At 41.3% G+C, this 27,754-nt stretch overlaps 1 protein-coding gene across 6 annotated transcripts; it reads left to right on the top strand.

Moving 5' to 3' along the window:
- The first annotated feature begins 526 nt into the window (after window positions 1-526).
- LOC110492299 (intermediate filament family orphan 2) lies at window positions 527-27,382 on the top strand. Of its 6 annotated transcripts, none has more exons than XM_036947265.1 (10): window positions 527-1,660; window positions 17,974-18,034; window positions 19,722-19,820; window positions 19,943-19,987; window positions 20,680-20,865; window positions 23,400-23,563; window positions 24,043-24,247; window positions 24,789-24,887; window positions 25,205-25,296; window positions 25,572-27,382. In XM_036947265.1, exons 1-10 carry the CDS (start codon window positions 1,101-1,103, stop codon window positions 25,675-25,677), a joined length of 1,617 nt encoding a protein of 538 aa, XP_036803160.1. In that variant the 5' UTR covers window positions 527-1,100; the 3' UTR covers window positions 25,678-27,382. The 6 variants fall into 6 exon arrangements, with proteins under 6 accessions (XP_036803160.1, XP_036803157.1, XP_036803159.1 ...); XM_036947262.1 differs by having other exon boundaries at window positions 531-1,660; window positions 25,160-25,296; XM_036947263.1 differs by having other exon boundaries at window positions 536-1,660; window positions 24,076-24,247; window positions 25,160-25,296.
- The last annotated feature ends 372 nt before the right edge of the window (window positions 27,383-27,754 follow it).

Raw genomic sequence — 27,754 nt, 5'->3', positions numbered from 1 at the left:
ATCATGTTCAATCAATTAAATGTACCACAGGTGGACTCCAATCAAGTTGTAGAAACATCTCAAGGATGATCAATGGAAACAGGATGCACCTGAGCTAAATGTCGAGTCTCATAGCAAAGGGTTTGAATACTTATGTAAATAAGGTACTTCTGTTTTTTTTATATACATTTGGTTAAAATGTCAACCTGTTTCGCTTTGTCATTATGGGGCATTGTGGGTAGATTGATGAGGAACATTTTTTTATTTAAACAATTTTAGAATAAGGCTATAACGTAACAAAATGTGGAAAAGGGGAAGAGGTCTGAATACTTTCCGAACGCACTGTACATACATACATATACATACATACATTACATAGCAGGATAAATGAGTTGACCAGATAACTTTGATAAACAATCAGAAATAACTACTGATTTTCTGGTTCGTTAGGAAATCTAAAGTTAGATAAGCTTGAATGGGCATGCTCTAAACATATCTTTCTAAAAAATAAACACATTTATTTCAGAATATTAAGGCAAGTAAGCTGACGGGCGGGTGGGGCGTAGCATTGTAGGGTGTTTTCATTTGGCTGTAACAGAATACCAGTAATAGGGACAGAGCCTTGATTTCAGGCGTATTCGGCAGCTCACTGGGACGACTATCAAAAGGATGGGCGGCGCAGGAGAAATGAATGAAGGCGAATGACTTTGCAAAAACTAGTTAACATATTAGCAGCAATACAGAGAAGGTGCGCGTTCAGAAGGTGCGCAGGCTACATAGCCTGGGGATAAATAGCGTCCTTAATTGTTTTGCGTGGAGATGCATTCGCCGTCAACAAGAGCATCATGAAGAAGGTGACATACGGCGTTAATCTTTATGTCGAGTTTACATTCCTACACTGTCCAAGATGACACAATGACATGGCGTTCACAGCAATGGTTGCGAGATTTGTAGTCGCATAAGCTCATTTCAAAGAATCACATCATCGCCGACCGCATTGTGGAGGGCTGGCCTATTTTTACGGCAGGGCGCGGGTGAAAAATACAGTAGGCCTAGTAGTAGCAGGCTAATTGAAGCTGACCAGTTAAGCCCCTCGGAATACCGTGGCGATTTTGTATTTAATGTATTGCCCATTTAACGCAAACGAAATGATGAATTCGATTGCTCTTGCTGAGGGTTCGCAATCTCCGGGTGCCGCTGGGGTCCCCGTTGGAACGCCAGCGTCTGGTACTAGTGCTAGGGTGTCTAGTGCTCTACGGAACGATTTGGGTTCCAATATTCATGCCTTGAAAACACTTAACCTGCGATTTCGATGTTTCCTAGCTAAAGTTCATGAATTGGAGCGTAGAAACACGTTGTTAGAAAATCAACTACAGCAAGCATTAGAGCAATCCCGCTACAGAGCCTACTTTAGCCGTGAACAAACAACCCAAACGGGCTCTTTGGACCTGTCTCTGGCTGGGTACCAGCCACGGGTAAGCCCACCAGGTACGATATGGAACTTTACCCACACGAGGTTTGGGGACCGACTCGAGACTAGGCTCCACAGCCCCGGGGTGTCATGGATGCAGGCGGATGGTGTTGATGTTGGAGTTCAAGTCGATACCGTCACCCCTGAACTGCGAGCCCTGTACAATGTGTTGGCTAAAATCAAGAGAGATAGAGACGAATACAGAAAAAAGTAAGTGATGTCACTTTCAATTAACACTTGACATTTTTAAGTTGTCAAGCAAACTTATGCAAAGATACAATCAATCAAGTCATTCAGAACAAGGCATCTCACAATCTTATCCAAGTGTTTGACAAATGTTGTTTTTACTTATTTGACAGATTGTTGAGGAACTCGTTGACCTTGTTGAACTTGGTGAGAAGTTGTTGATAGGTTGTTGACAAGTTCTTGTTTGCATTATATTAACATACAAATTCTAGAAACATTGTGTTCAGAAGTTGCAGCCCCTTGATCTAATGCTTAAGGTGTTAGGTTGATGGTCGCAGGGACCCAGGTTCAAGTTCTGGTTGGACTACCCTTTGAATTCGCACACTGGTGTCAGAAGTGAGATGGCACTGTCAGGAATCCAATGTAAGTGTGTCTCATTGTTATGGGTGCAAGGGATTTGTGAAGTGCAGGATGTTCTTTGCTTTCTGAAATAAGGCCTGTTGTTACCTTACAACACCTAGTGATCTTGTCAAGAGGTTGAAGACCCTTCCAGCCCACTCCAGCTGTAACTTTTGTAACTTGAGTGTTTCTACACTCAGTTTTGAACAGTAATGACTAATGCCTCTAAGGGTTGAATCTGTCATTTCTTACCCACGCCATTACATCACAATGTACTAGAACAGTGTTTCCCAAACTTTTTATAGTCCCGTACCCCTTCAAACATTTAACCTCCAGCTGTACCCCCTCTAGCACCGGGGTCAGCGCACTCTCAAATGTAGTTTTTTTGCCATCATTGTAAGCCTGCCACACACACACACATTATACGATACATTAATTAAACATAAGAATGAGTGTGAGTTTGTCACAACCTGGCTCGTGGGAAGTGACAAAGAGCTCTTATAGGACCAGAGCACCGAGAATCCACTCTCACATAGGCACGTGGTTGCAAAGGGCATCAGTGTCTTAACAGCACAATTTGCCAAGCAGGATACTCTGAGCACAGCCCAATACAGAAATCTGGCAGTAGCTTCTGATTAAATTCACTTTTCACAGAACCGCTTGTTGCAATTTCGATGAGGCTCTTTTGTTCAGATATCGGTAAGTGGACGAGGCAGTGCATGAAAGGGATAACAAATCCAGTTGTTTGTGTCATCCGTTTTGACAAAGTACCTGTGTAATTGCGCACCCAGCTCACTTAGGTGCTTCGCTATATAACATTTGACATTGTCTGTAAGCTTGAGTTCATTTGCACACAAAAAATCATACAATGATGGAAAGACCTGTGTGTAGTCCTTGTTAATGCAGACATAGAAGAGCTCCAACTTCTTAATCATAGCTTCAATTTTGTCCTGCATATTGAATATAGTTGCGGAGAGTCCCTGTAATCCTAGATTAAGATCATTCAGACGAGAAAAAAACATCACCCTGATAGGCCAGTCATGTGAGAAACTCGTCATCATGCAAGCGGTCAGACACGTTCAAATTATAGTCAGTGAAATAACTTTAAGCTCGTCTCTCAATTAAAAAAAAAAACTGTCAATACTTTGCCCCTTGATAACCAGCGCGCTTCCTTCCGTATGTTGTAAAAGCGTTACATGGTCGCTGCCCATATCATTGCAAAGTACAGAAAATACACGAGAGTTCAGGGGCCTTCCTTTAACAAAGTTAACCATTTTCACTGTAGTGTCCAAAACGTCTTTCAAGCTGTCAGGCATTCCCTTGGCAGCAAGAGCCTCTCGGTGGATGCTGCAGTGTACCCAAGTAGCATCGGGAGAAACTGCTTGCACGCGCGCTACCACTCCACTATGTCTCCCTCTCATGGCTTTTGCGCCATCAGTACAGATACTAACGCATCTTGACCACCAAAGTCCATTTGATGTCACAAAGCTGTCCAGCACTTTAAAAAATATCCTCTCCTGTTGTCCTGGTTTCCAGTGGTTTGCAGAAGAGAATGTCTTCCTTAATTGACAACCATAAATGTAACGGACATATACCAGGAGCTGTGCCAGGCCCGCCATGTCTGTTGACTCATCCAGCTGTAATGCATAGAATTCACTGGCTTGTATGTGAAGCAGTAATTCTTTCAAAACATCTCCTGCCATGTCACCGATGCGGCTTGAAACAGTGTTGTTTGAGGAAGTCATTGTCTGTATAGTTTTGTTTTTGCCTTTTCCCCCAGCATTGTCCCAGTCATATCCGTGGCAGCAGGAAGAATTAAATCCTCCACAATAGTATGGGGCTTGCCTGTCCTAGCCACTTGGTAGATCACCATATAAGACGCTTCTAGCCCCTTGTTTCATCCAGTTGTGATAGTACTTTTGCACTGTGGCTGAGGAAAGGCACGACTCCCAATACAAGTGAACCCCAAATCAATGTAGTTCTCATCATATTTGCGCCTCTTCGATGGTCCAACGTCCCTGTCTGTTGTTCGGTGCTTTCCCGGGTAAGGGGTAAGTAGCTCTTCTGCTGCATCAGATTCACAACTGTCAGTGTCCATGCTAGCTGGGCTAACAACAAATGTAGAATTACTGATGCTAGCATTGGATGTGCTTGTGGAAGCAGAACATCTTGTGTCGTCGACAGGTGCAGGTGTAGTACTGCTGGTAGTAGCAGTACTACCAGTAGAGCTGGTATGTGTCTCTATGGAAGCAGAACATCTTGTGTCGTCGACAGGTGCAGGTGTAGTACTGCTGGTAGTAGCAGTACTACCAGTAGAGCTGGTATGTGTCTCTATGGATGCGGGCCTTACTTTTTTTTTACCAATTATCAATTTTAGAGAAAACGGAATGAGCAGCATGTTTGGCTACATACGGACTTGGTGGAATTCCTGCGAGAGAGTAACGGTTAATGTGATTGGATGTTAATTATTTGACTAGGCTACCTGTATTTTACATTGTTATTTTGCTGAACACTAGATGGTTTCATTTTATTTTCAAATCGAATCAAATGCCGAATACAACAGGTGTAGGTAGACCTTACAGTGAAATGCTTACTTACAGGCTCTAACCAATAGTGCAAAAAAAGGTATTAGGTGAACAATAGGTAGGTAAAGAAATAAAACAACAGTAAATAGACAGGCTATATACAGTAGCGAGGCTATAAAAGTAGCGAGGCTACATGCAGATACCGGTTAGTCAGGCTGATTGAGGTAGTATGTACATGTAGATATGGTTACTATGCATATATGTGACTATGCATATATGATGAAAAGAGAGTAGCAGTAGCGAAAAACAATGCAGATATTTATTTTATTTGACCTTTATTTAACTAGGCAAGTCAGTTAAGAACATATTCTTATTTTCAATGACGGCCTAGGAACAGTGGGTTAACTGCCTGTTCAGGGCAGAACGACAGATTTGTACCTTGTGAGCTTGGGGATTTGAAATTGCAACCTTTCGGTTACTAGACCAACGCTTTAACCACTAGGCTACCCTGCCGCCCGGTTAGCCAATGTACGGGAGCACTGGTTGGTCGGCCCAATTGAGGTAGTATGTACATGAATGTATAGTTAAATTGACTATGCATATATGATAAACAGTGAGTAGCAGCAGCGTAAAAAGAGGGGTTGGGGGGAGGCACACAATGCAAATAGTCCGGGTAGCCATTTGATGACCTGTTCAGGAGTCTTATGGCTTGGGGGTAAAAACTGTTGAGAAAGCCTTTTTGTCCGAGACTTGGCACTCCGGTACCGCTTGCCATGCGGTAGTAGAGAGAACAGTCTATGACTGGGGTGGCTGGGGTCTTTGACAATTTTTAGGGCCTTCCTCTGACATCGCCTGGTGTAGAGGTCCTGGATGGCAGGCAGCTTAGCCCCAGTGATGTACCGGGCCGTACACACTACCCTCTGTAGTGCCTCGTGGTCAGAGGCCGAGCAATTGCCGTAGGTTGGGCGCCGTAAAACTGCTGCCATTTCTTTTGGTGCCATTTTGACAGTGAAACGAGGCTACTCAGGCGAGGAAAAAAAACTCACCCAAATGTATAGCCCTGTTTGAAAATATGAAGAAAAAAAAATATATATATATATATATATATATATATATTACTGCTTAAAAAAAATAAAGGGAACACTTAAACAACACAATGTAACTCCAAGTCAATCACACTTCTGTGAACTCAAACTGTCCACTTAGGAAGCAACACTGATTGACAATAAATTTCACATGCTGTTGTGCAAATGGAATAGACAACAGGTGGAAATTATAGGCAATTAGCAAGACACCCCCAATAAAGGAGTGGTTCTGCAGGTGGTGACCACAGACCACTTCTCAGTTCCTATGCTTCCTGGCTGATGTTTTGGTCACTTTTGAATGCTGGCGGTGCTTTCACTCTAGTGGTAGCATGAGACGGAGTCTACAACCCACACAAGTGGCTCAGGTAGTACAGCTCATCCAGGATGGCACATCAATGCGAGCTGTGGCAAGAAGGTTTTCTGTGTCTGTCAGCGTAGTGTCCAGAGCATGGAGGCGCTACCAGGAGACAGGCCAGTACATCAGGAGACATGGAGGAGGCCGTAGGAGGGCAACAACCCAGCAGCAGGACCGCTACCGCCGCCTTTGTGCAAGGAGAAGCAGGAGGAGCACTGCCAGAGCCCTGCAAAATGACCTCCAGCAGGCCACAAATGTGCATGTGTCTGCTCAAACGGTCAGAAACAGCCATTAGATACCGAGATGAGATCCTCAGACCCCTTGTGAGACCATATGCTGGTGCGGTTGGCCCTGGGTTCCTCCTAATGCAAGACAATGCTAGACCTCATGTGGCTGGAGTGTGGCAGCAGTTCCTGCAAGAGGAAGGCATTGATGCTATGGACTGGCCTGCCTGTTCCCCAGACCTGAATCCAATTCAATCAATCAATCAAATTTATTTTATATAGCCCTTCGTACATCAGCTGATATCTCAAAGTGCTGTACAGAAACCCAGCCTAAAACCCCAAACAGCAAGCAATGCAGGTGAAGAAGCACGGTGGCTAGGAAAAACTCCCTAGAAAGGCCAAAACCTAGGAAGAAACCTAGAGAGGAACCAGGCTATGTGGGGTGGCCAGTCCTCTTCTGGCTGTGCCGGGTGGAGATTATAACAAAACATGGTCAAGATGTTCAAATGTTCATAAATGACCAGCATGGTCGAATAATAATAAGGCAGAATAGTTGAAACTGGAGCAGCAGCACAGTCAGGTGGACTGGGGACAGCAAGGAGTCATCATGTCAGGTATTCCTGGGGCATGGTCCTAGGGCTCAGGTCCTCCGAGAGAGAGAAAGAAAGAGAGAATTAGAGAGAGCATATGTGGGATGGCCAGTCCTCTTCTGGCTGTGCCGGGTGGAGATTATAACAGAACATGGCCAAGATGTTCAAATGTTCATAAATGATCAGCATGGTCGAATAATAATAAGGCAGAACAGTTGAAACTGGAGCAGCAGCACAGCCAGGTGGACTGGGGACAGCAAGGAGTCATCATGTCAGGTAGTCCTGGGGCATGGTCCTAGGGCTCAGGTCCTCCGAGAGAGAGAAAAGGAGAAGGAGAGAATTAGAGAACGCACACTTAGATTCGAATAGGACAGGAGAAGTACTCCAGATATAACAAACTGACCCTAGCCCCCCGACACATAAACTACTGCAGCATAAATACTGGAGGCTGAGACAGGAGGGGTCAGGAGACACTGTGGCCCACTCCGAGGACACCCCCGGACAGGGCCAAACAGGAAGGATATAACCCCACCCACTTTGCCAAAGCACAGCCCCCACACCACTAGAGGGATATCTTCAACCACCAACTTACCATCCTGAGACAAGGCTGAGTATAGCCCACAAAGACCTCCGCCACGGCACAACTTAAGGGGGGGGGGGGGGGCGCCAACCCAGACAGGATGACCACATCAGTGACTCAACCCACTCAGGTGACGCACCTCCTCCAGGGACGGCATGAGAGAGCCCCAGTAAAGCCAGTGACTCAGCCCCTGTAATAGGGTTAGAGGCAGAGAATCCCAGTGGAAAGAGGGGAACCGGCCAGGCAGAGACAGCAAGGGTGGTTCGTTGCTCCAGAGCCTTTCCGTTCACCCTCCCACTCCTGGGCCAGACTACACTCAATCATATGACCCACTGAAGAGATGAGTCTTCAGTAGAGACTTAAAGGTTGAGACCGAGTTTGCGTCTCTGACATGGGTAGGCAGACCGTTCCATAAAAATGGAGCTCTATAGGAGAAAGCCCTGCCTCCAGCTGTTTGCTTAAAAATTCTAGGGACAATTAGGAGGCCTGCGTCTTGTGACCGTAGCGTACGTGTAGGTATGTACGGCAGGACCAAATCAGAGAGATAGATAGGAGCAAGCCCATGTAATGCTTTGTAGGTTAGCAGTAAAACCTTGAAATCAGCCCTTGCTTTGACAGGAAGCCAGTGTAGAGAGGCTAGCACTGGAGTAATATGATCAAATTTTTTGGTTCTAGTCAGGATTCTAGCAGCCGTATTTAGCACTAACTGAAGTTTATTTAGTGCTTTATCCGGGTAGCCGGAAAGTAGAGCATTGCAGTAGTCTAACCTGGAAGTGACAAAAGCATGGATTAATTTTTCTGCATCATATTTGGACAGAAAGTTCCTGATTTTTGCAATGTTACATAGATGGAAAAAAGCTGTCCTTGAAATGGTCTTGATATGTTCTTCAAAAGAAAGATCAGGGTCCAGAGTAACGCCGAGGTCCTTCACAGTTTTATTTGAGACGACTGTACAACCATTAAGATTAATTGTCAGATTCAACAGAAGATCTCTTTGTTTCTTGGGACCTAGAACAAGCATCTCTGTTTTGTCCGAGTTTAAAAGAAGAAAGTTTGCAGCCATCCACTTCCTTATGTCTGAAACACATTCTTCTAGCAAGGGCAATTTTGGGGCTTCACCATGTTTAATTGAAATGTACAGCTGTGTGTCATCCGCATAGCAGTGAAAGTTAACATTATGTTTTCGAATAACATCCCCAAGAGGTAAAATATATAGTGAAAACAATAGTGGTCCTAAAACGGAACCTTGAGGAACACCGAAATTTACAGTTGATTTGTCAGAGGACAGACCATTCACAGAGACAAACTGATATCTTTCCGACAGATAAGATCTAAACCAGGCCAGAACTTGTCCGTGTAGACCAATTTGGGTTTCCAATCTCTCCAAAAGAATGTGGTGATCGATGGTATCAAAAGCAGCACTAAGGTCTAGGAGCACGAGGACAGATGCAGAGCCTCGGTCCGATGCCATTAAAATGTAATTTACCACCTTCACAAGTGCCGTCTCAGTGCTATGATGGGGTCTAAAACCAGACTGAAGCATTTCGTATACATTGTTTGTCTCTGTGAAAGGCATTGATGCTATGGACTGGCCTGCCTGTTCCCCAGACCTGAATCCAATTGAGCACACCTGGGACATCATGTCTCGCTCCATCCACCAACGCCACGTTGCACCACAGACTGTCCAGGAGTTGGCGGATGCTTTAGTCCAGGTCTGGGAGGAGATCCCTCAGGAGACCATCCGCCACCTCATCAGGAGCATGCCCAGGCATTGTAGGGAGGTCATACAGGCACGTGGGGGCCACACACACTACTGAGCCTCATTTTAACTTGTTTTAAGGACATTACATCAAAGTTGGATCAGCCTGTAGTGTGGTTTTCCACTTTCATTTTGAGTGTGACTCCAAATCCAGACCTCCATGGGTTGATAAATTTGATTTCCATTGATAATTTTTGTGTGATTTTGTTGTCAGCACATTCAACTACCTAAAGAAAAAAGTATTTAATAAGAATATTTCATTCATTCAGATCTAGGATGTGTTATTTTAGTGTTCCCTTTATTTTTTGAGCAGTATATATATTTTTTAATGTGAATCACATTTTTATTTGGCATACCCCTGACGGCGTTGCGCGTACCCCAGTTTGGGAATACTTGCGCTAGAAAACTGCCAGTGGCAATTTCATATGAATATGTTAGGTAATAAATATTAGGTAATACAGTGGTCTACCTCTACAGTGTTTATAGAGAAACAATGGTGTTCGCCTCATCAGTTTTCACAGTTAATCCTCAGGAAATCACACAGCAAAGATTCTCATCCTAGAGAAATTCTGTCCTCACTGTTACCACCTTCCCAAAATCAGACAATGTGATCATGCCATTTTTAGGCATGTAAAGTTGAGGAAGGTTTTTTTCAGCTGTGTCAGGCAGTTAATGATTTTGCTTCCAGGATATTATTCATATTTGTTGCAAAGTTTTACATTAATTACCATGGCAAAATAATTAATTAATTGAAAGAGCAGTGCCACATCTAATATTAACCCTCACGTTTTAAGAAATACTGAAGGAAGTGAATCACAATGATTCTTCACAAAATCACAATTCTAAACTGTCACAAAAGTATGTTCTTATTGATAAGTGGGAGGCTGGAATGGCCATGTACTCTTATCCTCACCCGGCACAGCCAGAAGAGGACTGGCCAACCCTCAGAGCCTGGTTCCTCTCTAGGTTTCTTCCTAGGTTCCTGCCTTTTCTAGTGAATGTTTTCCTAGCAACCGTGCTTCTACATCTGCATTGCTTTCTGTTTGGGGTTTTAGGCTGGGTTTCTGTATAAGCACTTTGTAACATCTGCTGATGTAAAAAGGGATTTATAAATACATTTGATTGAAATGTTGCAAGTCATACATAAGCTGACCTCTTCAGTAAGAAAGATGTTAGCAACTCCAGTTATGTTTAATGACAATTCTACTCACAGGGGTTTTAAGTGTGTGTGGTTTCTGAAAGTGCAGAATAATGAGAGAAATGATTAGTGAACTAAAATATAATATCAGGATATACCATTAAACGATATTACAATGAAGTAACAAAATAAACTGCTATAACAGTAAATAAGTCACATTGACAACAGCTAGGTTTCTATCCAATTGGCGACAAATTTTCATGTGAATATTCAAAATCCACATAAAGAAAATGTGCATTTTCTACCCAGCAGACTTGTTGCGGATAAAAAATGAGTGTGATGACCTAATTACTTTTTTTCGCATAAGTTTTCATGTACCAAATAAAAATCTAAAGTTCAATGTGTTTCCATCACATTTTCAACTCACAAAAATGGTTGCGTTAAACAGCAAACGTGCCTACTCTGGTCTTGGCACGTGTGCTCCAGCTAGCAGATACAGTGCGGGTAGGTTTTGCTGTTAGGCTAGTGTACAGATAAGGTTATTATGGATGAGCGAGAATATATATTTTTTGTCAAAACAGCAGTCAAGCATCGATCAGCATGTCACCAGAATAAGACCCTCGATATTTATTAGAAAGCATCACGATCACCGTGCACTTTAACCACCCTGTGAAGTTCATCGTAACTTATTTCTGTAGCCTAATAAACTGAATGATTTCCAGAGTCATAGTGGGAGGACCACGCACCATATCATCAAGTTTATTTAAATATGATAGTTATTATATCAATATTTGCGCATAAAGGAGTTTACACCACCATTTCTCGCATGATTAATTTTACTGACACAAAAAGATCATGTCGAACGAACAAATGACCTATCGGCATTTATAAAATTGTACCGAAACTACCTGTTTCCATCACAACGGTCGTGTTTTTTATTTTTATACTGTATGACTTTACTTGCAAAAAAACTGTGGATGGAAACATGGTTAGTGACAGATTTTAAATGCACCATTGATTTACATAGGAAACAGTAATTGAAAAGCTCCACAACGGGGCAGGGCAGATGGCTACACAGGCCGAAGGGCCAAGACTGCAACTTCAAAGGAGGCAGCGTTAGCAGTGGAAACTAGCAATTCTCCGATGTCGCTAGCATGCAGATTATAGCTAAACAACTAGTGGAGGAATGTACATAAGCACATGGAACATAGTAGGATACTACAAAAAAGGTTATGTAATTAGTACCTCGCGTGTCTGAGACTACAATAAAGAACACTCTCTACACATTCTCTGTACATGGACCAATTACTGGGCATGAAGCCGCCACATGCAAATCAATTAGCAATGGAAAATAACTACACTCGGTGTGCTAAAGTAGAAAACAACAACAACAATATACAACTAGAAAAATGGTGTGCTTGTGAACGATCAATCAATTGATTGATAGGATGGTCTGAACATGTAAAAGGTTTGGTGTCTCTAGCTTGAACGGTTGAAGAGTTACTATTGGTGGGTTGTTTTATGCTAATTTATGCACATTTATATAGTTATAGTTGATAAACGTTTTAAAGAATTTGAAGTTCGGATAGCCTGAACATGAAGTACAGGGAATTAACAGTTATAGGACATGGATAGGAACAGAATACAGAGAGCATCTGGACAGGGGAAAACAAAACAACAATAATGCTGACACTGATCTAAATGAGGAACAGAAAGATGGGAGGGGCAATAAACAAGGTAATGGAGTCCAGGTGAGTCCAATGAGTGCTGATGCGCGTAATGATGGTGACCGATGTGTGTGATGAAGGGCAGCCTGGCGCCCTCGAGTGCCAGAGAGGGGAAGCGGGAGCAGGCGTGACGATAATAATTTATGCAAATATTTATAGATATAGTTGATCAAAGTGTTTAAGAATTGGAAGTTAGGATAGCTTAAACGGTTTAAGAATGACTTGGTGAGTTGTCCTTTGTCAAGTTGGCTGGATGTCCTACCATACCTCGTTCAAAGGCACTTAAATATTTTGTCTTGCACATTCATACTCTGAATGGCACACATACACAATCCATGTCTCAATTGTCTCAAGTCTTAAAAATCCTTATTTAACCTGTCTCTTCCCCTTTATTTACACTGAATGAAGTGGATTTAACAAGTGACATCCGTAAGGGATCAAAGCTTTCACCTGTTGTAGGTTATTGTCCTGCTGAAAGGTGAATTTGTCTCCCAGTGTCTGTTGGAAAGCAGACTGAACCAAGTTTTCGTCTTGGATTTTGCCTGTGCTTGAGCTTTATTCAGTGTATTTTTGTCCTTAAAAAAAACTCCCTTGTCCTTCTGATGACAAGCATAGCCATAACATGATGCAGCCACCACCATGCTTGAAAATATGAAGAGTGGTGCTCAGTGATGTGTTGTTGGATTTGCCTCAAACATCACACTTTGTATTCATGACATGAAGTTAATTTCTTTGCCACATTTTTTGCAGTTTTACTTTAGTTCCTTATTGCAAACAGGATGCATGTTTTGGAATATTTATATTATGTACTGGCTTCCTTCTTTTCACTCTGTCATTTGGGTTAATATTGTGGAGTAACTACAATGTTGTTGCTCCATCCTCAGTTTTCTCCTATCACAGCCATTAAACTATGTAACTGTTTTAAAGTCACCATTGGTGAAATTCCTTCCTCTCCGGCAACTGAGTTAGGAAGGACACCTTTATCTTTGTAGTGACTGGGTGTATTAATACACCATCCAAAGTGTAATTCATAACTTCACCATGCGCAAAGGGATATTCAATGTCTGCTTTGTTATTTCTACCCGTCTGCCAATAGGTGCCCTTCTTTGCGAGGCCTTGGAAAACCTCCCTGGTCTTTGTGGTTGAATCTGTATTACAATTACAGATAATTGTGTGGGGTACAGAGATGAGAGAGTCATTAAAAAATAATCTTAAACACTATTATTGCACACAGTGTCCGTGCAACTTATTATGTGACTTGTTAAGCACATTTTTACTCCTGAACTTATTTTAGGCATGCCATAACAAAGGGATTGAATACATATTGACTGAAGACATTTCAGCTTTTCATTATTTTATTAATTTGTACAAATTTCTAAAAACATAATCCCACTTTGACATTATGGGGTATTGTGTGTAGGCCTGTGACACCAAATCTCAATCCATTTGAAATATAACACAACTTAATGTGTTAAAAGTCAAGGGGTGTGAATACTTTCTGAAGGAACTGTAAGTCTATGGCACTTTTAAATATTGGTGTAGTACAAAAAGTATAAATGCTCAACAACCCAAAAATGATCATGCAATCTAAGTTGGGGCAGTCCACACATTTGGAAGTTGGTTTTGTGTTAATAGCTTAGCTCGTTTAAGCACTAGAGTGTGCGGAAGAAATCTAATGATAATATGAGTATGTCAGAAATCTAGAGTTGCCTCCCGTGTGGCGCAGCGGTCTAAGGCACTGCAGTGCTTGAGGCATCACTACAGACCCTGGTTTGATCCTGGGATCAATAAGGTGACACACAATTGGTCCAGCGTCGTCCGGGTTAGGGGAAGGTTTGTCTAGCTGGTATTGTCCTTGTCTCATCGGGTAATAGAGTTGTGCATTAATTGCATGCACATCTAATTAAGCAAGTATGCATTATGATAATAAATGATAATAATTCCCGTACCAATAATGCACATGTTTATATTTCAAATAATATCTATTTATTAAAGTATTAGAGAGACACAGACACACTGAGGTGGATTAACCACGTTGAATTGAATATAATTTATTTGGGTAAAAACATTTAGACCTACAACAAGATGTACATTGTATTCCCAGAGGACAGCACTTAAAAGTATTAAATAAAACATTTGTTTGCAAGTTGGTCCTCGACGGTAAAAACTTAAGATATTATGAAAGAGGGGCATCTTATTTTCCTTCTGTGTGCTTCTGACAATTCAAACCTAATTTACCAATGAGAGTTCATGGTTGATTTCTCTCAAAGCACCCGTCAATAAGAGTAACCAGGATAAAGGTCCAATTCATAAACCTGGATTGTGGAAAACTAGCTATTATACATCATGGGTATTCATCAATCTAATTTCTGACATAACTGTATGGGCTATCAAACCATTGTCATATGACGTGCCAAACTGAACATGATTTCTAAATGGCATATATTTATTTATTTATTAACTAGGGCTTCATTCGCATTTGATTGCTTGAAGTTTTGGGGCCACATGTACTTCAGAGTTATGGTGTGTTCCACTCGTTAACTTTGTGAGGCTTTAACAAGGGCCCATTGTTTCAGCAACCAGAGAAGGCTGTGTTTTAAAAAGAAAGAACACTGAAAGAATGAGCTGACCTGGATTACAAAGTGTTGTTATGACTGCTACCAATATTAGGTTTGTATGGTCAGCAACTTATTATTTGAAAAAAAGGGCATTGGAGTGGAATTGGCAGCCTGTGACCAGTGAATTTCAGGTTCAAAGTTCAACTTTTTTTTTTTTTACACTTGATGTGGTACCCTTGAATTTAAAAAAAAATGAATGAAGCTTGTTGATATTCATCAGGATTCAAATGGCCTCAACACTTTCAAGCAACTGAATTGGAATGTTTCACTCTGTTTCACCCCATTTTACTCTGTTTAAAAATGTATCCCTAATGAACGAGACCCTGATCAAGGACCACATAGGGACCTTATAGGTTACTATAACACCCCATACAAACTATCTGATGACTGCTTCCTCGGAATGATCCCATATTTCTCCAAAAAGGTGTAGCCTATATTTTATTGGTTGAAATGATCAATTAGCGGATGGAAATATTACAGATTGTGGATTTAAGAGTGACCTTCACCATTCTAACCCACCAATGTCCCATCCCTATCCATGGATGGTGGTATTAGGGATGGGTGTGTTGTTGTTTTGCCACTGTCAGGGGAGTCTAGCCAGCACTGCATCCTGGCACAAGGACCTGCCTCCTAATGGGATTGTTGTCTGCCTGTGTAACCACCCCCCTCTGCTCCCTGCCCCAAGCCGTTCAGCAGAGAGAGAGATGGAGAGTGCACTTCTTAATTCAACCCCTATCCTATTTTGGTGTCTTTGTGAGTCACCAAGTACATTAAAAGGAGAAAAGAGATCTGTCCGAAATATTCTATCAGTAGAATGCTTTATATCACGTTCCATCTACTTTGATAATGAATGTTTCTGATTTGTCATATTAGCTTGTGCTGAAGCTTGTACCTTTTTTGAACTACAGTTTTGACCAAGCTAGCTTACATACTGAGGAAGAGGGAGTGGATGGGTGGCAGTAGAACAATACGGCTTTAAGTTATAAGGAGCTGCTTTTTCTAGACAATGACATCCCCTTTCATTGCTCCAGTTCGTCAAGCCTTCCTGTCTTTTTTTTATACCTTTGAAACTCAGTAGCCTGGAGCAGAACATTGTTTTAACTGACCAAATCTGCTGGCAAAAAAAGTACCCTCTAGCATGAAATCCCCAAAGGCAACTTTGAAGATCAAAAAGAGAACTATTAGCTTAATTTTGTGTTAATAGTAACACTTTCTTTGAAGATGGTATATGAAACTGTACCATTGAAGTCAAAAAGCCTCTGCTAAATTAACATGGTGGAACTGTATAGCTCAGTTGGTAGAGCATAGCGCTTGCAACGCCAGGATTGTGGGTTAAATACCCTCTTGGGCCACCCATATAAAAATGTATGAATGTGTGATATTAAGTCGCTTTGGAAAAAATTGTCTAAATGGCAAATGGCATGTATAAGTAAGCAATTCCAGGTTGACAAGTTAAAAACAGCCTTGGTGCTTTTGGTTTAGATCCTGTACATCCTCTAAATTTAGCCCCAAGGTTTTTCAATTTTGGTCAGAAGCCTCGGGAAGTGAAGAGTAAGACGATACAGGGGTGAATCTCAGTCACAGTCTGACTATATACGTATTAACAGAGTAAACAGCTATCTAACTATGGCTCTGCTCTCCAGAAGGACAAGTCATTATTAAACTGATAAAGGTCTGTTTATATAATCTGATATAGTATTATTTATTGGCCGTAGATTAAACCTAACTGATGTGTAAATGAGAAAGAGAGAGAGATAATCTGAAGTCCATTTTAGACTGTAACAACACACTGATGTAATTGAATCAATAGGTGATTCTTGGCTATTCTTGTGTCATTAGCATATGTGGCAGTGGCAACTCCTCTCCTGATGCTTCAAAGTATTGTTTGGCCATTGAGTCGATAGTGTTGTCAGTGAGATTGTGCTCTTTTCCTTGTCCACTTTGTAGCATTCCTCGAAAGAGAGCCACTGTTCTCTATTTGTCTGAGTATCCAAGGATGAATGTCTAGCAAGTGACGTTTATGAGGGCATTATGTTGTAACATTCAAATAAAATGTTTAAGAACATTGAATCAAACGTTGGCTTTGGGTAACTGAGCAGATACAGTTCAACTAACCACACCTTTTCACTTTTATTCTCCCAATCGCTGTAAGTAATCTTTGCCCACAGGGTGATAAATGGTTATAGCATATAGAACAGTCCAATGATATTTGCTTAGTGACCCTAAAGGCTTTTATCTCTCTCTAAGTCTAATTAATCTGCTGTCATCACTGTCCATACAGGGCTTAGACTGATATAAAAGCACTCACTACCGTTCAAAAGTTTGGGGTCACTTAGAAAGAAAAATATATTTTTTGTCCATTAAAATAACATCAAATTGATCAGAAATACAGTGTAGACATTGTTCATGTTGTAAAAGACTATTGAAGCTGGAAACGGCTACAAATTTTTTATGGAATGTCTACGTAGGCCCATTATCAGCAACCATCACTCCTGTGTTCCAATGGCACGTTGTGTTAGCTAATCCAAGTTTATTATTTTAAAAGTCTGATCATTAGAAAACCCTTTTTCAATTATGTTAGCAGTTGTGTTAATTAAAGAAGAAATAAAACTGTCTTTCTTTAGACTAGTTGAGTATCTGGAGCATCAGCATTTGTGGGTTCGATTACAGACTTAAAAATGGCCAGAAACAAAGCACTTTGTTCTGAAACTCATCAGTCAATTCTTATTCTGAAAAATGAAGTCTATGCCATGCAAGAAATAGCTAAGAAACTGAAGATCTTGTACAACGCTGTGTACTACTCCCTTCACAGAACAGCGCAAACTGGCTCTAAACAGAATAGAAAGAGGAGTGGGAGGCCCCGGTGCACAACTGAGCAAGTGGACAAGTACATTATTGTGTCTAGTTTGAGAAACAGATGCCTCACAAGTCCTCAACTGGCAGTTTCATTAAATAGTACCCGCAAAACACCAGTGTCAACGTCAACAGTGAAGAGGCGACTCCGGGATGCTGGCCTTCTAGGCAGAGTTCCTCTGTCCAGCGTCTGTGTTCTTTTGCCCATCTTTTATTTTTATTGGCCAGTCTGAGATATGGCTTTTTCTTTGCAACTCTGCCTGTGTGTTTTTAGTTTTACTATCTGTGTGAGGACTTCTGGTATTTTGCTGGTCCCCACAAGGAAAAAGGCTATTTTAGGGTAGAGGTATTGTTACAATTAGGGTTAAGGTTAGAATTGGGGTTAGGGGGAAAATTATTTTGAATGGGAATAAATTGTTTGGTTCCTACAAGGATAGTAAAAAAAAACATGTGTCTGTGTGTGCCTGTGTGTGATGTGTTCCAGATGGGAGGAGGAGCTGTCTAAGCGCCAGCAGATGGAGGCCATGGTGGAGACACTTCAGGAGGTGAGAGCTCATCTCTGCCATCTTAAATCATCATACCCACACCACACTCCCTCTTCTAGCTCACTGCATCCCAGTACTGTGTCTTTTCTCCTGAAGTATCTAGGCGTGGGCTGGACTAAAGGGAGTTTCCAACATATTTCTTATACCAGTCATTTCCTTTCAAATCCAAAGTTCAAAAGGCATTGTCCATAAAGGGACAATCCATGAAAGGAAGTGAAAAAGTGCACTCCGGGAAAAAATACAGATTCTTGGGATGCAGGCTCAGCCTCTGTGTTAGAGGTCTTCACAGGTCCACCTGAAGCCAAATACCCAGGTTCAAAATTCTAACTTTCCCTCAGGCCCGGGTTGGGTCCAGTTTGATTGTCATCGGGTCTTGGATCTATGTAACTATAGACCCGAGTGGACCCGACTACGGCTCTGCATAGAATATAGCATATTTATTTTACGCTAATAAGGGATTTATTTATTTATAGAAGGCCTAGCCAAAATATAAAGACCTTTTCGTTAACCCAGAAGAGCAACTTGGATAATATATTTGTTTTAAATGTCACTCAGGTCTAAATTTGGTCTGGTCTAGACGGGTCTATGTCTGATTGTTCTTGGGTCCATTCGTGTCCTGGTCCCTCTTTTTTTTATGATAGGGTCTGTTCAGGTCTGGGTCTGATTGTCCTACAACTTTTTGGACCCGATGCAGGAACAGCTCTACTCTGTGTCATGTTTGTGGGTGTTTTGCATGACTGCCAGTAAGTTACCTATTCAGGAACTGTGATAACTTGTTATCTTCGGATGCCTCTGACATATGTATCCCGTGTGGCTCAGTTGGTAGAGCAGGGTGCTTGCAACGCCAGGTTTGTGGGTTTGATTCCCACGGGGGACTCGTATGGAGGAAATGTATCCACTCACTACTGTAAGTTGCTCAGTATAAGAGTGCCTGCTAAATCACTAAAATGTGTACTGTGTGTCTGAATGTTGTTTTACAAAAACAGAATGGGAAAGTTCATGATAGAAAATAGATATGGGTGGGGACAGGTTGAGTTCAGATGCTTTAGTCCCGCTGTGTACATGTTAGTCAGTGGGAACCAATGCTGGGTGTGTTACTGTGTCTTATAACCCCTAAAGACTGAAATACGTTACTCATATAACAAATTTAAAAAGCCAATAGCACTGACTCACACTGACTAGCTATGTTTCAACTGTTTCCCGCTAGCAGAATTCCAGATGACTTTTATTGGAGCTCTTGGCCCAAAACCCAGAACTCAATCCACTTTGACATTGTTTCTGTGATGCATCAAAATAGTGGATTGTAGAGTAATAAAATGACTTTTCAACATGTTATGCAGACTTTTTCTTGAGAAAGGGACACTGTTGCAATAGGAATTTAATTGTAATGTTTTCAAGATGTTTTAAGACACATTTTCAAAATGAAAACAAGGGATAAACATGGAATGAACTCCTTCAGAGGTGTAGAATTAGTGCATGGTTATTCAGAAACGTGTAAGAGTTTATTGTGCTTCTACATCTGCATTGCTTGCTGTTTTAGGCTGGGTTTCTGTATAGATCTTTGTGACATCTGCTGATGTAAAAAGGGCTTCATAAATACATTTGATTTGATATTGAGCCGTGGTGTGTCAGTAGATTAGATGTAGAGTGTGATGTGGCTGTGTGTTCCATGGTCTGCCCTCTCCAGAGTGCCCAGGAGTCTGAGGTGGTTCAGGGGGAGCTCACTGACAAGGTGGAGAGACTCAATACAGAGCTGGGGGTCTTCAAGAGCCTCATGACCGATAATGTAAGTAATGATGCTGAGGCTTTATTTGCCATCCCTTATTCTCCTATTTACACAGAAATGGCATGGTAAAATGGTAAATACAAAGTAATCACTTAATAGTGTGTGTGCTTCATTTAAACTAGAAACACCCAACCAACTTTAAATTGTGCGGACTGGTTGAACTTGCTGTAAGTTGCTTTAATAAAACTTTTTGACACTGTTTATATATTTTCTTTTCATTACACTCATTTATTACCACTCAACCAACGTATATTTTATTTCATCCATCCCCCCCCTCCTTTGGAAATGGTGGGAGCTAAGTTAGTTGCACAGAAAGGCAGACAGATAGACGGTTGGACCAACGGACAGACGGACAAACAGACACCGAGCGAGAGAATGACAAACAGGCCAACAGACAGGCCGACGGACAGACAGGTCGAGTAGCAGTGAGATGAGAAACCCTTATGGCTCACCTCACACAGCCTCGCCATTCTTTGAGGCCCTGTGGTTTTGGCCAGATTTCTAATGAACGCTCCATACACTCTGTCTGTGGTCTGGAGTAGTTACACTCACAGACTAGCCAAAACCTGCCCAGACTGCTGTTTCACACACAATGACTCTTGGCCCTTCCCAGTGACTTCTTAACCCTTTTAAGTTCATTTATTTATTGTCAAATAATGGCACCTTTTAAGTGCCTTTTCAGTTAGTTTATTACTTTAAAAGTGCAAGTCATGGCCTTAAAACTAGATTTAACTACGTAATAGGAAAATGTTGCCTCGTAAAACGATACTCTCTGATACTGACAGTATTAAGCAAATGTAAGAATTGACACAGCTCATGGATATTATCTGACTGACAATAAACCAACTCCATCCTTTAGGAAATGTCAGAATTGGACACTGCGATCCAGGAGAAGGCCATGAAGGTGGACATGGATATCTGCAGACGCATTGACATCACAGCCAAACTATGTGATGTGGCCCATCAACGCAACTCCGAAGACATGAGCAAGATGTTCAATATGAGTCCCCACATGAGCCCCTCCAGAGCAACCCCAGAGAGCAAGGTAAATAGATACAGCACCAGTCAAAAGTTTGGACACACCTACTCATTCAAAGGTTTTTCTTTATTTTTACTATGTTCTGCATTGTATAATAATAGGGAAGACATCAAAACTATGAAATAACACATATGGAATAATTTAGTAACCACAAAAATGTTTATATATTATATTTGAGATTCTTCAAAATAGCCACACTTTGCCTTGATGAAAGCTTTGTACACTCTTGGCATTTTCTCAACCAGCTTCACCTGGAATACTTTTCCAACAGTCTTGAAGGAGTTTTCATATATGCTGAGCACTTGTTGGCTGCTTTTCCTTCACTCTGCGGTCCAACTCATCCCAAACCATCTCAATTGGGTTGAGGTCGGGTGATTGTGGAGGCCAGTTCATCTGACGCAGCACTCCATCACTGTCCTTATCGGTCAAATAGCCCGTACACAGCCTGGAGGTGTGTTGGGTCATTGTCCTGTTGAAAAACAAATGATAGCCCCACTAAGAGCAAACCAGATGGGATGGCGTGTTGCTGCAGAATGCTGTTGTAGACATGCTGGTTAAGTGTGCCTTGAATTCTAAATAAATCACAGACAGTGTAACCAGCAAAGCACCCCCAAACCATCACACCTCCTCCTTCATGCTTTACGGTGGGAACCACACATGCGGAGATCATCCGTTCACCTACTCTGTGTCTCACAAAGACACGGTGGTTGGAAATTTTTCCCCATTTTCTATCCAGTTTGCTTTATTTTTATAATATATTACACTGGATCTTTCTTGAATACATTCCTCCATTTCTTTTTGCTTTTTCTCTAATGTATTCTGTGCCTCTATGGTACAATTTTTATTGCTATCTGTACTGTTAGTCATTACATTTCCTTTGTTAATATGGACTTTTATTATCTAAATTACTTTTGTTTTACAGATGAGTACTGAATTACATGGCCTCTAAAAAGGCACATTTAAAAGTGTCCCACACAATAAGGGGATCTGCTGTACCTATGTTGTTATGTTGGAAAAAGTCAGTTATAAATCCTTCTGTCCTAGTTATAAACAAGTTATCATCCAGTAGGCTTTGATGAAATTTCCAATAACAGTAATATATATGTCAATTATGTGATGATCCGACTGTATTCTATCCCCTATCAACACTTTTTTAAAACTTTTGGTGCCAGAGAGAATGTCATAAGAAAATAATCAAGACGACTAGCTTGATTAAGCCTCCGCCATGTATATCTCTCTAGGTCAGGATATTTAAGGCTCCATATATCCACTAATTCCAATATATCCATGACATTCATGATTTCCTTAAGTGCCTGAGGTTGATAGTTTGTAGTGTGATTTCCTTTATGGTCCATAGAGGTATTTAAAACCGTATTAAAATCTCCCACCATAATAATAGAGTCTAGTGTTGCTTGTAGAGTTGATAAATTCTTATATTTTCAAAGAAGCTTGGATCATCATTATTTGGACTGTATAGGTTAATAAATCATATATGTTTATTGTCCAATAACATATTTAATATAATCTATATACCTTGATGATCTGTTTGGACTATTTGCACATATGGATCAAAATTATTGTTAATTAATGTCATCACCCCGTTTAAATTTTTGCCCATGGGAGAAATATATTTTGCCCCCCCAGTAGTTTTTCCACAAAACTTAATCTAAAATTGTTGAATGAGTTTCCTGTAAACAATAGATATTATATTCCTTCTCTTTTAGCCAGGTAAATACTGATCGTCTTTTCTTATTATCTGCTAAGCCATTACAATTATAACTGGCTATACTTATTTCACCACTTACCACAATGATACACAAGTTTCAATTCTGTTCATCAAAATATATGTTTGTAAACGTACCATTAAAAAGTCATATGATGATTGAGTGTCTATATAGCTGTACCAGGATATTTGCATTGCTACTAAGTAAACCTCCAATTGACCCCCACTATTCCACCCGCTAAAAGCCCTCCACCCAGGGAAATCTTTTACCAAACAGGGCAATCATCTGTATTCCACCCCTACTTTGTCACAACACAACTGATTGGCTCAAACACATTAAGGAAAGAAATTCCACAAATTAACTTTTAACAAGCCATAGCTGTTAATTTAAAAGCATTCCAGGGGACTACCTCATGAGGCTGGTTGAGAGAATGCCAAGAGTGTGCAAAGCTGTCATCAAGGCAAAGGGTGGCTACTTTGAAGAATCTCAAATATTAAATATTTTGATTTGTCTAACACTTTTTTCGTTACTACAGGATTCCATGTGTTATTTCATAGTGTTGATGTCTTCAGTATTATTCTACAATGTAGAAAATAGTAAAAATAAAGAAAGACCCTTGAATGAGTAGGTGCATCCAAACTTTTGACTGGTACTGTATGTTTGCTTATGTATGGTAGTGATAAACACCAGTATATTGGGCCATTCCATATGAAGGAATAAAGATGTCCATGAAATTCTGTATTTTACATACACACACACTCTCACTCCCCTTCACACGTGTAGTAGGTTGACTAGTGTGTGGTGTGTTTCCCACAGGGGGCTGGTGCTGCATCGTGCAGGAAGAAAGAGCGTAAGGCTGTGTGTGAGGAGAGAAGTCCTGAGATGGAATCTGAGTCTGGTGGGGGAGAGGAGGATGAAGCGGAGCACGTCGTAGGGTCACTCAACATCACAGACGAGATGAAACGCATGCTCAACCAGTTGTGAGTGGCCCAACCTTTGACCTGTGTTATGTAACTTCCTGTTTTGCCTAAATTGCTAATGAGTGCTGGATCTTTGCCGTTGAGCCGGAACATGTCGATTTTGACCTGGTTTAGTTCAAGGACTACGGTCAAAATGTTATCCAAATAACTGTGGTTTGAGCCATACAATATGATTCTTTGAATTATATCACCACTGTAGTGTGTCTGGTTAGATAGCATCTCCTAGTCAGTTTCATGTGTGCTTTGTTACTGTGTCATGTTTTCATCTGTCTGTCAGTCACTGTCTGTCTGTTTGTTTTCTTTCTCTTCCCTGTCCTCTTCATTTTGCAACCCTTTTCAAATGTGCATGCCTTTCGGTTTGGTTTCCCCCTTCCCTTTTTGTCTTCTCTCTTTTCTCCCCTCCCTTTCCACCTTCATGTCTCCTCTCTTTTTCTCTGTCCCTCCCTCTCCCCACTTCTCCATCCCTCTCTTGTATGCAGAACTTGCATAGATGATAATTCCTTTGTCACCAGGAGGGAGACATTTGACTTTGATGACGACTGTGACAGCCTGGCTTGGGAGGAGAATGGGGAGACACTGCTCCTCTGGGAGGACTTTGCCAACTACAACACCCCCTGTGCTGCAGCCAGCGCTACTGCAGGTGCCTGTGCTGCAGCAGAAGGACAAGGGGAAGGCCCTGGGCAGGTTAGTGCTGCCCCCTACTGTTCATCCAAAAGCATTGTCTGGGAACTTCAACAAACAAAAAAGTAAGTTGTCTCTGTTGATGATTTAATCACCTCATGCCCTAGTGCTGTAAGGCCTTTATTCTGACTGGCCTCAGAGAATGTAAAGGAAATATATGTCAATACAACTGTGTAATTATGTATTTTATTGTTTGTCTAATTGTGTGCTGTTTAATTGTGTGTTCGGCCAATGTTTATTTACCTTACCTATCCATCTACATTCTATAACTGTATGAATGTTAACTGTATAAAATTGCTTATTGTAGATAGCGCAAGTCTCCAAGCTGCAAAAAAGATGGTGCCGTACTGGATAGCCTCTGTTTTGCAAGCTCCGACCCAACTTTGCTATTTTATTTTTGCATTGTTGGGTTTTGAGTTTGCAAGAAAGGCATTTCACTGTACTTGTGCATGTGACATTAAAACTTGAAAAGTAAAGTCTACTACTGTATTTTCAATGTTGCTACAGTACACATCGTTTAAATGGGTCTGTTGTGCATTGATAGGCCTCTCAAGATGGCAGTCTGGGCAGCCTGATCGACGAGACTGAGATGCTTTTCCAGAACCGAGAGAAGGAGTACCAGGAGACCATGGGACAAATAGAGGTGGGAGATCAAGAGAACAGAGGTCATAGTTAATGTTGTGTGACTCACTCTCCTGTGTGTTAGTCATTCATTGTTATTAATATTTGGCTACAGTCCATATTTACCCCCCAACCTGTTTCTCCTTTCGATCCCCTCTGACTCACCCTCTCACATCTCCTCCCACTCTTTTGCTCTGACTCTTACACCATTCACCTCATTCTCTCTTTCACTCCTCCTCTCCCACCTCTCTGATTTCCCCCCCCCCCCCCCCCCCCCCCCCCCCCCCCCCCCAGTATGAGTTGGCTACAGCTAAGAGTGATATGAACCGTCACCTACAGGAGTACATGGAGATGTGTTCTATGAAGAGAGGCCTGGATGTGCAGATGGAGACCTGCAGAAGACTCATTAAGGGTTCAGGGGGCAACGACAGGTCAGACACGCCTCTTTCTCCACACATGATGAGAAACAATGTAATTTCAATGCAATGGGGCATTTTTCCATTTGATGCCGAAACGTCAACATTAATCAGTCTCCATTTTTATTTAATTGTTGTTTTTTTTACCATCAAAGAATTTGTTAGTTGTTTCTCCTCACATTATTAAGCACTAGTCTAGTCAAGTAATTCTGAACATGCTCTGTCAATACAGTAGGCCTAATCATAGAGGATATGACTGACATCTTCCTTATTTCCTCCCTCTGATATAGGAAGTCTCCATCATTCAGCTCGGTGGCGAGCAGCGACTCAGGGAACAGTGATGAGATCCAGGAGGAGCTGGAGAAGGACGGAGAGGCAGTAGGAGGGGTCAGCTGATAACTGAACCCTGACCCTTGACCCTCCGGCCCCTCCCTCCACCACCTGATCCTGCAGAGATGATGGAGGAAATGCTGTGATCCTCCTCTCCTTCAGCAGGTTTCCAATTGATCTAGGAGGAGTCCTGTGGACTCAATGTAAACTATTGGTGCTTCACCGTTTATTACCCATACAGGGATGAACTTGTATTCCTCAACAAGGTGCAGTGTTGGTTCTTCCTCACTGCTTCTCACTGTCCTTTCACTGACTAAAGTACTCACCCCCACTCAACACATATCTCCACACACACTCAACTTACTGTACACCTATGGTCATTTAACTGTGTATTCACCCCAGTATTCATCCTAACCATGTTAAGATACAGAAATCCGGACATATTCAGCCATTAGGGGGTCCATCAAAGTGGTCCATATGATATATTTCAGAGTAAGTGTTGGCAGGGAAATTGCATTTGATGTACTAAAGAGGTCAGTCTTCACACACTGAAGTCAGTTTCGGATGCACTCTGAGATTGCCTTACTGTAGATGTCATTGCTTATACACATACAAAGAAGGCCCGGAGTGCCTTTGCAGGTACTGTAAAGTCAGTAAATGTGTCCCAGTTCCCCCATATCTGGACACAGCCATCACATGAGGGGTAAAACTGAGTTGAAGTACTGTACTATGCAATAAGCAAGCCTTATTTTTCTGGAATAACCTTCATTACTTTGCTGGCCAGTTATGATTTGTCTATTAATCTGACAGCCTAGAGGACTTGGGGCCAGATATATGAAGCATTTGCATTAATGCAAATTTACACCTATCATTTTCAGAAGGCAATCAAAAGAAAACAGACCTAAATACAAAGCTAAAAGCTAAACCACAACACTGTCTTAATTTACTTTTCTATTTATTCTCTCGTTCTTTCTCTTAATGTCTCTTTACCTTTTAAAAAGAAAATCTCTCTAAAACGAACAGGTGAAACCATTGTACCAGTGCCAACTGTACATCTGGCCTCAACATGGTGTCACTCAGTATTTTCAGAAGGTAAATATGAACAAACATGGTCATTTAAATGATACCCATGTGCCTACTGATACACGAGCCTGGTCCCCGATCTGTTTGTGCCCTTTAGCAAACTCCAATTGTTGGTTTGGCATAACAACCATAGCAGTTGGCAGAACAGCTCAAACAGATCTGGGACCAGGCTACTGATATGTACGCTGGACTCAGAATTAATATGAATTGCCTTATTACGTTTGTTCTATTTTTGTTAAATGCTACTTTAGCATGAACATTTATAATTTATGATACACACAGCCTGTTATGGATGTTTGTTTAGATTTCATCGTTTGAATGCTCTCCAAAAAAAAATGTAAAAGAGCAATTTTGAATCATAAAGGATAATCCCATTTTAATTGTTGATGATTTTTGACATTCGTAATTGAATATATCTGTTAGTTTCTTTGGGAGGGATTTGCTGGCTGCAAGTTTCGTATTTGTATTTTATGTGCAAAATGCAGCTGAATTCTGATGCTTGCAAATGTACTGTATGACTGAACCATATATTGAATACAATTTGATTCAATAGAAAGATTGCTCTTTATTTTAACATGTTCTGTCTTGGGGCAGATAGCAAATTGACAGCCTACCGTGTAAGATTTAAATATGTGCTTGATTACAAATATAATTAATCTGAATTACTATAAAGTTGCAACACATTTCAGACAGTTGTAGCGGTCTTTATATGTACCACGAGAACCAAGAAATGAAGAGCGACACCACGGCTGTCTTTTTGGCTTTTATGTTGATCTGCAATAATATAGTGAAAAGACAGGACAGGAACACATCAGTCTCCAATGCACCATCTGACAAGTTGTTCTATAAAGGAATATGAAGAAAGGTCAAACACATAGCCTGTCTAACACTCCCCAATACATTGCTAGGTGCTTTCCGTGTTGACAGTACCAAATAACAACAACTCATGTACAAAAACACCAACAAGCTACAACGTGAAATCGCCTCTATTCCATTCAGACCTTAGAGGGCCAAAACTCCATCTCCCATAATAAAACGCAAGCACCAGTCGGCTGCTTAG

This window comes from Oncorhynchus mykiss, chromosome 16 (genome assembly GCF_013265735.2).
Source record: "Oncorhynchus mykiss isolate Arlee chromosome 16, USDA_OmykA_1.1, whole genome shotgun sequence".
Lineage (NCBI taxonomy): Eukaryota > Metazoa > Chordata > Actinopteri > Salmoniformes > Salmonidae > Oncorhynchus > Oncorhynchus mykiss.
This window is presented reverse-complemented; position numbering and strand designations above follow the sequence as displayed.